General features: G+C 40.3%; 1 protein-coding gene across 5 annotated transcripts in view; it reads right to left on the bottom strand.

The window, feature by feature from the left end:
* Positions 1-3,801: 3,801 nt before the first annotated feature.
* The window catches only part of MMEL1 (membrane metalloendopeptidase like 1), a 33,620-nt gene continuing 24,765 nt past the window's right edge, over positions 3,802-12,656 (bottom strand). For all 5 annotated transcript variants that reach the window (XM_031556668.2, XM_085242234.1, XM_085242235.1 and 2 more), the window contains 6 exons: positions 10,782-10,901; positions 10,113-10,246; positions 9,592-9,657; positions 7,266-7,361; positions 6,657-6,733; positions 3,802-6,294 (listed from right to left, as the gene is read on the bottom strand). In XM_031556668.2, the coding sequence (XP_031412528.1) occupies positions 6,195-6,294; positions 6,657-6,733; positions 7,266-7,361; positions 9,592-9,657; positions 10,113-10,246; positions 10,782-10,901 (593 nt within the window). In that variant the 3' untranslated portion in view covers positions 3,802-6,194. The remainder of the gene's footprint in view (positions 6,295-6,656; positions 6,734-7,265; positions 7,362-9,591; positions 9,658-10,112; positions 10,247-10,781; positions 10,902-12,656) is intronic.

Below are 12,656 nucleotides of genomic sequence, written 5' to 3'. Positions count from 1 at the left end.
GGTGCTTCTGACAATGGGAAACATCCACAGGCAGCCCTGCACCTGCCAAACTTAGTGCCCAATCCCATTCTGTGGCAAAATACTGATCAAAACTGATCATGGTAATAAGGCTGTGCTTATGCAAGCACTGTTTTTAGGTGAAAGATGTAAAAACCAATGAAGTAAATGTGGTAGTTCTGCAGCCTGTTTGTTTTGGCTGGAAATCCATAATCCAGTTATGTTAGCAAGAAATCTCACGTTCCCTGCCTGTGCAGGTTTTCATTTGTTATGACCAGGAATGGTTTGTTCTGCCACACGTTATCGCTATTTTATCCTGTCTATGCTTTTTAGCACAGTAGGGGATGCAGGGGCTGTGGCAGGGGTTACTGCCAAGAGAACTCCCCTGCACTCTCTTACTCTGGAGTTCTTGGCAGTAGCTTTGTAAAGTGAGACCTCAGTTCCAGCCCTGCACGTGGTGTTACTGTGATATATATAGTACCAGAAATGGTGGCAGAAGGGATTAGCTTGCAATGCAGAAAACTTTCTATGTAAATTTCTGTAGTCGTGCGTAGCTACTGTCGGAGTATTTATTATGCAGAAGGTTTTATTGCAAAACCCTGTCCAGTCAGCCAGCACTGCTGTCAGATTGTAGCACGAATAGGGAACTTCAGTCCTTGGACAGCTTGCAACGTTTGGCCACCAGGGGGCGCAGCGCCCACGGAAAGCCTTCCATGGGGAGCTCCGTCGGCTCGAGGGGATCTGCGAGGTGCCGGTGTGACGGCCTGCGTTTGTTCCGATTTAACGATCGGATCAGCCAGTGCTAGAAAGTCTTTTCCACCTCCCAATTTCTGTGTATCACACTGTAATTGTATGCGAATAAAGAAAGCTTGGATCTGAACTTGTACTCTATTGGGCACAAAACATTTCCAGCACGACGCACAAAGCTACAGAGAGCTCGTCGTACCAGCACCACTGCGAGCGTGTGTGCGATGTACGTGGAGACTGAAAGCGCTTGCAGATGTGCAACGTGTCTTTTGGGCTGTTGGAGCTGGAGCCTCATTTGCCACCAGGTGGCAGCATGGGAGAAGGGAAAACTTCATTTTCCCACAACGGAAAACACGGGATTGGAATTTTTCTAGGTGTGTAACAAAGCTGCTCTGATGCTTAAATACCCACGAATATAAAATGGAATCAGCTCTGCAGCAAAACACCTTTATGAACAGATTTTTCCCATTAGGATGATGTAATTTCTGTAGAGTTTCTGCCCAGTTGTGTATGCTTGTCCACCAGCTTGGCTTTGCTTGAGATGCCATGGTTGGGGTGAGTGGTGTTAGAGGTGGCTGCAGTGGGGCTGCAGAGGACAGACAGGAACATGTTGCACGTGGCCTAGCCTGGAAACAAATGATAAAAGTAATGCTGGGTGTGAGTGGCTGACAGGTCCTATTGGTTTGAGAGGAGCAAATATGTGCGGAAGTACTTTGTGTCTGAAAGTTCTATGGGTTAAAAAATGCATCTTGTTGCTTCCTGGAGTGCATGAACCCCATTTCAGTAGTGAAAGCTCTGGGACATTGGGCATTTCTTTAAAAAAAAAATATTACAGCCCTTGCTTTACAACAATTTTGTTCTTAACAATAAATACATTACTTCTCTGGGCAGGTAGAGAAAAAAGATGACCACAGTCAGGGCTTCCCAGGTGACCGTGTTCCTTTGAAAACAACTGAAAAGTTGTCACAGCTCTACATGAGCTGAAGAAAGCATGAAACCTCAGGTAGGAGCATGTGTCCCTCAGTCAGGGGCTCTGGCTGGGCCATGCTGTCTCCTTGCTCTTTCTGGTTGCTTATGTTGTGTAACAGTATATGAATGATGACTAGATTTTTTTTGTGTGCATGTGTTTTTGTTGTTTTTTTTCCCCCAAACTTGTCTAGAGACTGCCAGCCAGACACTACCTCAGTCTTGTGTTCAGAATTATCTGTCCAAAATACTGTGGTATGCCAGGCTTCAGATTGTGAGGAGTTGTTGAGACTGCTGAAGCAATGCTCTCTAAACTTAGAAGGAAAAAATAGCAGCTTGTTAGATTTTGTATACATATTCCGTATTACTCTTTCTAAAGACATTCTTTGCACGTGATTATGTACCGTATTCTGCTGCCTGCACATGATTATATTCCATGAAAAAGAAGCACAGTGGTCAGTAGGTAGTGCCATTCTCTAGTTGGCTTATAGTTACTGTGAGCTTACATCTGTTCTTGTTTCATGAAGGTCACTGGTAGCTCTCAGGATAAGGGGGGCTGTAACTGGAGAGGGGAGGTGTGACTGCAATAGGGCACGTGTGGGTCTGTAATGGGAAGTTGTAGCTTATGCACTTGGGTTGTGCTGGCAAAGGCAGAAAGTGACAGATGGAAAGATTCTTCTGCAGGTGGGAGGCATAATAAACTTACATGAAAAAATATAGTAACTTCCATGTGCTGAAATAATAATTTGGAATGAAACCTCCCAGGCATATTTTAATTATCCCTTTAGCACTTGCATGTGCCAGAACTTCTAATGGCATATCTCCAGAGCTTAATGATTTTGCAGAGTAATTAAATTGTCAGCCATGCGAACCTCCTCCACCTGACCTCTGCACAGTTGTATGCTGTTTCCCTTGCCTGGCATATATATATATGGTTGTCATTTGCCTGAGTTTCTCAGTAGGAAACAACTTCCTAGCAATCAGTATCAGACAGTTTCATAGTCCCTCTGCTAAGACTTAAGTGAATGAATATAAAATAATTCTCTAGGCCAAAACTGCTGTATGAATGTAGTAACAAATGACAGTAGCTTGTACTTTCACATAACAATTACATGCAAATCTGGCTAGCCCCAGGACCACTGCTGATAACTGTACATTTGGACTGTAATATCTGTAGTAAACTTAGAGCTGCTACTGGCTGGGTAAAGCTGTTAACAGCAGTGTGTTACTGCTCATATCTTTAGCAGACTCTTTTTTTTCTAGCTTAATTTTTTTTGCTCCTGACCATGTAAGTCTGTAATCTGTCCCATGAGCAAAATACCTTCCCAGCACATTAGGAACATATTGGGATAAATAACCTGCTCCCCAGTGACTGTTACTTTTGTGTTTCTTGCAATGCAATGGAGAGTTCTTCATCTCGTTTTGTAATGTAATACCAAAGCAAAAAGGAAGCCACTAAGGACTCTGTTGGTTCTTTTACTGCCCGTTTGTGGTAAACTTGCCTTTTTGCATTAATAATTTTGTATGCTAGCTGCAAATACAACTAAGTACTCTGTGTAACAAGCTAAGGTGCCAAATTCTATCCCTGAATTTGCGATACTGTTCATGTTAGCAATCAACTCTATGTGTTGGTTTCTTGTGGGTTTTTTTTTCTTCGTATATTGTCTCTTAGATTTTACAACGGAAGTTTTTAAAATTCCCCCTCAGATTTTCTCCTCTCTGTTCTCCTTGAACAAGTATTCTAATTGTAGTTTACTGTGAGGTGTTGCTGGTGACTTAGTAGACAGGTTACTCCACAGCATAGTACTGAAAATGTCACTCTCTTCTTCATTACCCTAGTACAAAAATGTTTTCACTATGTGGGAAAACTACCTGAGCCTGCTGTGACATCTGTGCTCACCAGGCTCCAAAGGGCCCCTAACTGTGCTGGTGAATCTCTGAGCAGGAGCTGATAAAAGAACGGTGTGGGCACAGCCTGCTGGAGGAGCCACTGGAAGACACGTGCACAAGGGAAGAGGTTTTATTGCATGAATATGAAACTTAGCATTACTGTGTGGCATAGAAAATCCGAGTAAGTGAAGATGGACACAGTGCAGTTAAATACAGTTTATTTTTGCCTGCCACCATACACAAATTAAATAACAAAAGCTGATCTATCAGAGCACTTGACTGTCTTGTAACCAGACATCTTATGCTGAAAGAAGTTAAACGCTTTCAAATAGGAAACAGTAGTCAAATGATCTTCCTGTGAAGCATCAGTTTTAGATGTGGTGAGAAAGGTTAACCTCACTTCCTGGTCAGGACAAAGCTTGGACAGCATTTCATTCTAAGGGGGGTTTTAGATCATGTTGATAGCTCAATAGGTAACACCTGAGAAAAATAAAGCCTGTTACAGGTGTAATTCAATCTAGGACTTTCATTTATCTAGCTATCTATCTATTTAGTGGAAAAGACTCTTAGAGCTCGTTAGTGCATTCTTCTCCTTGCCTTTTTTTTGTTTTTTTGTTGTTGTTTGTTTTGAGGGTGAGTCAATCCTAATGTTTTCAGGCACTTATACATGTGAATCCAGCAATTCCCACTGAAAATCATCTCTTCCTTTTACTTACCTGCCTTAAATCTGGGTCTTTGTCAGAATCTGTGCTCACGTGCACTTGTCCTCTGTTGACTGACACAGCTTTAACACAAAACCTAATATGATCTGGATTGCATCTCCTGGAATAGATCTCCATAGAGAGTCATCTGAGGTGCAACCCGGAAAAGAATTGGATATGAAGCAAATTTCCTCTTAACTGAGGAAATTAACTGAAAGCCAAACTTCATGCTTTGTGTGCTACTTGTTCGCAGTAGGCAATTCTATGGGCTGAGCAGGCTGTTCTTCGTCTTTTGAAGAGAGATGAAATAAATAAACCTGGAACTAAACCCTATGTGACTGCTTACTGTCTATTCTGTATTGAACTCTGAGACTTTGAAGGGCATGGATGAGTGGTAAATCCCTGAGGTAGCACTGGTTCTCTCAGAAAGTAATCTTTTAAAATTACTTTTCAGATAGAAATGAAATGCAGTTGAACGATGTATTCTTACCTGTAAATGCTACAATTTACCTGTAACTCGATTTCACTTCAGTAGGGGAAACACTCATACAAGAATTTGGAGGTCTTTACTCATTGATTTAGCCTGCTCTTATTGTCATATGGGCCAGAATACTTCAGTAGATCACCTCTGATGGGCAAAACTGCTTCTATTATGGGATTTTAATTTCTTTCCCTATTGTTTAGATAATCAAACCTGTTGTTAGTCGTCTGCAAACAACATTTGTGAAGCAAACAAATAGTGTGATTTGCCACTTCACAAGTTAAGCACCAGCAGTTAATATCTTGCTTTCCAGTGATTTCTCTGCTAGAAAGAAAAACATTTGCTGGAAGATTAATTAAAATGTATTAAATGTTCACATTTTAAAATATCATCACCTCGTATTAAAACACCTACTGAAGGTCACCCAACTACTTCTATATCAAAATCCTTGCTGAATTGGCTATTGCGTTGTATTTTTTTTTAATTAAAAATAATGACATTACATTCTTCAAGTGTAAATACTGTAAAATAGACTATGGCAAAATGAAAAGGCACAGAATTAAAACAACTTAATTGTTTCCACTTTCACATGTGCTATTTGCCCAAAGTATTTTATACACTTCTACAAGAATAAGCATCTTTTTAAGTACATCTCTAAAGGAAGAGACCCCATAGTTTTATCTATAACAATAGAAATTGTATTCCTATAAATGTGACTTTCTATCTGGCAATACTCACTTTAAGGTCACGTTACAGTGCTCTTTGGAGCAGAACTCAAGTGCAGTAGAAGAGTACAGCTTTGCATGAAGTCAGCAGCATTGAACACACAGCTCACGTGGTAACGTATCAAGACAAACAGCAATCTCTTACATCAAAGCAGTAATCAAAGTGCAAGTAGACAGACAACATGAGAATTTAAACTAGATTTAACTTGAATTTGGGAAGAAAGCACTAGAAACTGAATCAGAATACTACAAAACAGTCCTGTGAAACACCTCAGACAGGTTTGCTGAGTCTCAGGTGTCACTGTAAGATGTATTAAAATCATTGCTGCTTTTTGAAAAATAGATGTGCAGTTGCTTGTTGGTTTGTTGGGTTGTTTTTGTTTGTTTATTTTAAGAATTAGTCTTTGTAACCCTGATGTGGTGTCTTAGTAACAGTCAGGATGTCATTTCCAACAGTTGTTTCTGTTCCAGAGCACACTGTTCAGCACGGCCCTTCAGTCACTGAGATGCTTGCATACTTCCCAGTGGAACCATAAAAGCTCGAGTGCTGCAGTTTCCTTGATTCTGACTACAGTAGCTGCACCATTAGCCTTGGCTGTGACTGAGTGGGAAAACATCAGGCACATAGTTGGCAAGAATTGTTCATTGTGTCACCAGTGTATGTCATTCTTGCCAGTAGTCCTTTGGTTACCACACTCTGCATTTGTCTGCAGGATGCATGGCAGTGCCTTTTTTACAGTGAAACACCTCTGAGAAGGCTTCAAAGTTCTGCAAAGATCCCATCACCCTGAACAAAGAGAAGAAACTTATTTGTATGGAAACAGTGCATGGAGATAATTGCTCTGGAAAACAGAAAACTATGTTCATGATGTGGTTGAGTCAGGGAACTCAGTTACAGTCTCAGAGCACCACACACTTTAACTCTGCAAGAAGAACAAAGCTGACATAACTACTGAAAAACTTGAACAAACATTCTCTATAGATTGGCAAATTCAGACTAAGCAAAGGAATGCACTCTTCAGCAGTGGGGGGAGAATCTCTATGTTAGCCTGAATTTATCTTGTTGTTAGCATGTAGCTGCTAGCCTGCACTGCTCTCTGGCTCTGCACTTCACTGGTGCAAAGGATTGAACCAAGTAAATAAACCCACCTGTATTTGAGAGGGCTGTGAACATCTGTCTTTATTGACTGGCTGGCATATTCTGGTCTGTAGGAACCACACCAGACCTACATAAGGAGAATTAATAATTAGCGGATCAGCATTAAAGGAAATGCAGTTTGGGTACTTTCCTGCCTTTTTCCAAAGTTCCTGAGAGGTGACCCTATTTGTTCCAATATTGTCGGAGTGTGTTTTAGAGAGGAAGCAGAATAGACACAATTGTTTTCTCTAATTAGTTTTAGTTTTGTCTATATCTTTGAGATAGATAAACTAGCTCTCGATTAATGTCACCTATGTTCCCTCAAAGGAATGAGCTGAAGTCAGACAGTCCAGGATGCAGTGTTAGGTCCCCTAATGTCAAACATTTGTTCATCTACGACTGAAAACACATGAGAATTTCTTATCCAGGTGGTAAGGTGAAATTGAACTCGGCAAATTTACTGTTTCTGCACTGCAGTAAAGGGGTATGTAGGAAATAAGTGGAATCAGTAGCAACATCTGTAGTCTGAATATGCATGCAGCCAGTGTGAATCACTTTACAAGTGGAACTGGTGTTTTCTCTAAACTTCAGGCTGTCTGTGAGTTTCTGAGTGTTCTTACCTGGGCAAAGTTGAGGAAGAAAAGCTGCTTGTGGGACAGATTCAGTCCAGGCAACTTTGGTTCCTTCCCTTCCTGTTCCAGCCATTTTAAATAAGCCTGGAAATTATGGATTCAATTCAGTGAAGCAACAGGATGGCCTATTCATACACAATGGGTGTTCTGAATGCTATGCTGAAGTGAGAGATTGCAATCAGAATTGTGTGTGAACTCAATATGTTTTCTGTTCTGTTTTCCTAATTTTTGTCTTTCTGATACAAATAGTATGACAAATTTTATGGAAAAAAGTGTCATTGTAGGTATTCTAATTAAACACATGAAGATAATTTGCAGTCATCTTTGGAGAAATCTTTGAACTGAAATCTGATCATAAGCCAGGGAAAAAATACCATTTTCTTACGTGGAAGTTGAGTTTCAGGTTTGCAGTTGTTACTGGCAAATGGACCTCCATTGCAAGGACTGTGTTTGTTCTTCATGGACACCTGGAGATCCATTCTGAATTTCTGATTGTTTTACCCAAAGGTAGGACCTGCCACTCTGATGGACCATGAGTTTGCTACTGTGTCTCAGCAAGCAAGCATGGCAGCACCTGGCAGGTAGTTTCAGCTCAAGTGTAGCTGAATATACATACTAGCTCAGTAAGGCAACAGAGACAGGACGTGACTGCAGTTTGAGGTAAAATCATCAGCTTTTACATTACATTTTCTGTAGGATTTTTTGTGTCTAGAGAAGAAGCATAAGTCTTCTCTATACTTCTGTGCTGATGATTTCTGTGTCTTCAGGTGACTGCTTATAAAATAGCAGATAATAATCTTGCTCGATGTTAAATCCATTACCTCTTATTGTTACACATTAATTGGCCAATTTTCTTTTTTTAGGTATGTTGACATAATGGAGACAAGTTAATGTGTCCTCATGCTGATTAATTTCAAACGTTCTATCACCTTATTCTTGTGGTTGCTGAGAGAGTCCCAAAGCACACAAAATACAAAAGGTAGAACTGGGGGGTTCAGATGCATTCAGCAGCACAGAGCCTCAGCAGATGCTGTATACAGGATGTGTCATACCATGCTGCTCTTCCACATGTGTAATACATCTAAGAATCATGTATGTATTCACATTAATGAAGTAATTAATTTTAATGGTATTCCTCAGATTCAGACTTTTCAGTTTAGATTTCTGAAAATTCAGGATGTTCTTCTATAAACACCCTTAACTGTTACCATATTCACAACTGGAGAGAAGAAGTTTTACCCTGACATCTGCTGGGATTATTCTTAGAAAAGAACATTCCATGCTCACGTTTGAGCTCCACATGGAAAGAACCTTTGTGCCAATAAATACTGAGTTCCTGTTCATAACAGTGGTTTGTAAACCTGGAGGATTACAGATACTGGACTTCCCTGAGGCTAGAAGCTGTCTTCCCCTGTTGAAATAGGAAGACATGCAGTGGTGCTTTTAGCAGATAGCAGCATGCTAAACAAAATCTTTCAGCTGCAGCATAGAGGCAGTGCTCTGAAATACAGTTGCATTTCTCTTCTTTTGAAAATAATTGATTAGTTGAAGCAGCCTTTTTACCATGGAAAGAAGAGTTCTGAAATTATCAATTCTTGTTTTTTTCTTTTTTCTTTCTTTTTTTTTTTTTTGCTTACTACAAAAAAGACACAGCATCAAGGTAGAAGAAACTTCTTTGTGTTATTTCCCCAAACCTCCTAAGGCAAAGCAAGCAACAAAAGGAGCTAAGTGTTTAGAGACAGGTGTTCTGGTATATGCGATCTGTATTCCTTTTGAGGAGGAGATGGAACATCTATGTGTTCTTTTCTTGTCTTACCTGACGTGTCACTTTTGAGATCAAAGATGAAAAGCGTGAGAGAAAAACCTGAAAAGACCACATTGCTCTGTTTCATAATATCACAAAGCTGCACTGCTTGGAAATTAGAGCCTGCTGCCATGTGATAAACTGCTTGTGGTTGTAGCTGCCATTTGCAGAATTAGGAGCTTTAGAAAATTGAGAGTGCTTCACCTTTCTCTTGTGTAACATTGTGCCTATTTATGAACATGGCCCTTGTTTACCTGAAACTGAAGGATGCAGCATCAAGCATTATGTTACATCAGAGTGTAACTGTGTTCTTCTCCTGGGTGCAAGAATGCCAGCAATCCTACCTTGGGTCTGGGTCTATTGGGACATAAACTTACAGATATATAACTAAGCTTGAACTTTATGTAATATCATGTTAATTGTCAATTTTTCTATACTATAAAAAGCATCCTGAATTGCTGAATTGCTGAATATCAGGTAGAAATCACACAGAGTGTATCCGAAATTTACCTTATAAGCCTGTCGGACTCCTCCATTATCTGCAATATTTTCTCCTAGCGTGCTTATTCCACTGACCTGTAAAAGAATAAGCATTCCTTTACTGTACAGTCAGTAACATCAGTAACCAAAGAACCACAAGCTGAAGCAGAGCTGACAGTCATGTCTGGAACAGAAGGTAGCAGTGACTTTGTGCTACAACAAAGAAGGGAGAGCATGTAAATGAGGAATGGGTTTTTTTTGTTTTTGTTTTTTGTTTTTTTCCCAGAAATTGTTATTTCAATTCTGGATAGAAATTTGCCCTTTTGATTGGTTTATTGAAGGCAGGTTTTAGAAGAGAAGTAAATCTGAAACTAGGAGTTCATACTTCAAGAGGTGGTGGGAACTGCTGAATTCTTATCCCTAGACACCCTATTACTGAATTTGATCCAAGTGCTCGAGATGGCTGTTTTCAGACCTGCATCTGCCTGTTTCCCCTAAATGTGCTAAAACAAAAGGTCCTATATATGCCTGTTCCTGGCAGCTGTACTTACATTTTGTCCTCCAGCCAGCTCCCACGTGTAGTTCCCGTACTGGTGAACCATGCAGCGAGACTGCTCCTTGAAATGCATAGCTGAGAAATTGCTCCACCAGTCAAACATATTTCCATCTTTATCAAAATTCCTACCTGTGTGAGAAATTCAATACGTTACTGGCTTGCAGTATCACAAATGGGACTTTATTCAAAACTGTTTTATGCCGCATTATAGAAAGATAATAAAGTAAATTTATTTTATAAGTTTACACAGGGAGAAAAACGATTCCTGTATTTCAAGACAGGGCTAGCTGCTCTTTTATTAGAAAAAAGGAATGAAGGAAGAACGTAGTGCACAGATTTCATTTCACTTTAGAAGCCAGCATACCTGCTTGTACTGACAGTATTTCCAAATCTGATGCTGCTGCAGAAGCAACAGGCTTTCCTGAGAATTGCCATTGACTCAGTTTGTTTTAAAACCTGCTTACACCTTGAGTGGCTTTCTAAGTTCAGTGCAAACTGTTCAAGAGAATGCTCATAGTGTGCAAGTGTTGCTCCCAGATAATTAACTTAGCAGGTGTGTGCACACTTGTGCATGGATACTTCAGTCACAGAAGTGTATAATTTTAATTTCTTACAATGTAATGAATGAACTGAAAGAAGAATTCTTTCTGAGTTATCTTCTCACCATTGTCGTCAAAGCCGTGAGTAATTTCATGCCCAATAACCATCCCAATCCCTCCGAAGTTCAGGGCCTGTGGTTGGTGTTTGCTGAAGAATGGAGGCTGTAGAATCCCAGCAGGAAAAACTGCAAAGAGGAACAGAGAGGGAGGTACTGGGAGCTAGATGGCTTTATTTCTGCATGCTTGGCAAACTCCGTGGTTATTTGGTTAAAAGGCCAGGAGAGCATCTAAAATATAAAACGATTAGAAACACATCATGCCTCCTCGTGTGAATTTGCTTCCCTCTGTATAAATGGGGAATGACAAGTTAATAAAGGTTTAATTTAGCACATCTGCAATTACAGTATTTCTTCTGAGAACCAAGCATCATTTACATTTCAGCTTTAGCCTCATTTGATCTATAAGATATAATGCAGTGAGTGAAGAACAGGAAGTTTAGTAACTGTCTCCTGGAGATGGGTACAGTTTGTGTTTTAAAGCCATTTTATAGGGGAACTAATGGATGTTTTATTGCTTTATTTTGGGTGCAGAAAGGTGAGCAATCATATGCTGATTATCACCAAAAACACTCAGCATGTAAAACATGCAGAGCAGTAACTGCTACAGACCTCCAAATGCACTCCCATGTCATCGTGGGAGGGCAGCAGGAGGTCTATCCTTCTTCGGTCTCTCTGAAAAAAGCCTTATATGAAAGCAATAGGATTTAGTTTTCTTCCTGTATGTAAAATGAAAGACGTACATGTTTCTAGAAGAATTAAGACTGAAAGCATTTAATTCTACTAAGATATTTTCTAATAATTGAAATACTGTAATTAGACACTTCGTTCAAAGACCCATGCCTTCAAAGATTTTATCCATGCAATCCTGGGGAGAAGTATGCACATGCTGGCTTGCATATTCATCTACAAGTTAAGCCAGTTACTTCCATGTTGTTTACAAGAGCAAAGTTGTAGAGGAACTAGGCTTCATTAAGACCAGATTTCACTTCTGGGAAAGCCAGCTCACAGCTGATTACAGTGAGTATAAAATCAGTGTCAGTCAATAGGGATGATGCGGCTAAACAGTCTGATGGTGAACACGTGTGCAGCACTATGATGGCATCTATTAGCAAGCTACAGGAGGAGTGCTACTGAGGCTGAAGGAGCAGTCATAGCTTTGCTGTACCTACAATATAGAAGTAAATGGAAGCTGCAGAAGTGGGAAATAATTCTTTCTGATGAGGCTAAAGGGTCACATCATGAGTGCTTTGGATGTTCCTGCCTTTAGGAAAATATTATATAAATCTGCCCTTGGGCTGGCTGTGGTTTTAGCTTGATGCTCTGAGGATATAGTTGCTATCTGGTCAAAAAAAGGCACATATTTTTCTCTTACCATATTGGGAGCTACTTAACATAGTGATACTCTTGTTGCTCTGGGAATGCAAATAAACACTACGGAGTAGAAATGATTTGGTTCCTCTCCTGTTTGAGGTCCTCAGAGTGCAGCAAGGACTCTGCAGTATCTCTAGGCTTAGTGTGAACTTCTGGCCACCTGCACGAGCTCAGAAACGGGAATACGTGGAACCAGACACGTTCATCATGTCTTCTTACATCTGAGATCTTGGCTACTAAGAACAAGAGGGATAGGCTAGCAACTCAGCAAAATATCTCAGCTCTAACATCCTGTAAGCAGAGGCAGGCTTCTTTAGTGTAGTGTACCCTCTCAGCAAAATTATTTCTGTACCATCTGCACAGAGAGCAAACTGGAAGGCTGCCCTTATGTTTATCAGGAATGTGGAAACACGAGTAGAAACAGCCCAGAACACACTCTGAGCATTCCCTGGTCGCTGAAGCTGGCACTTGTATAGTAGCAGTTACTGTCTCAGGCTTTCAAACATAAGG

This window comes from Meleagris gallopavo, chromosome 23, assembly GCF_905368555.1.
Source record: "Meleagris gallopavo chromosome 23, MGAL_WU_HG_1.1, whole genome shotgun sequence".
Taxonomy (NCBI): Eukaryota; Metazoa; Chordata; class Aves; order Galliformes; family Phasianidae; genus Meleagris; species Meleagris gallopavo.
Note: the sequence above shows the minus strand (reverse complement) of the source record. Positions and strands in the feature narration are given on the sequence as shown.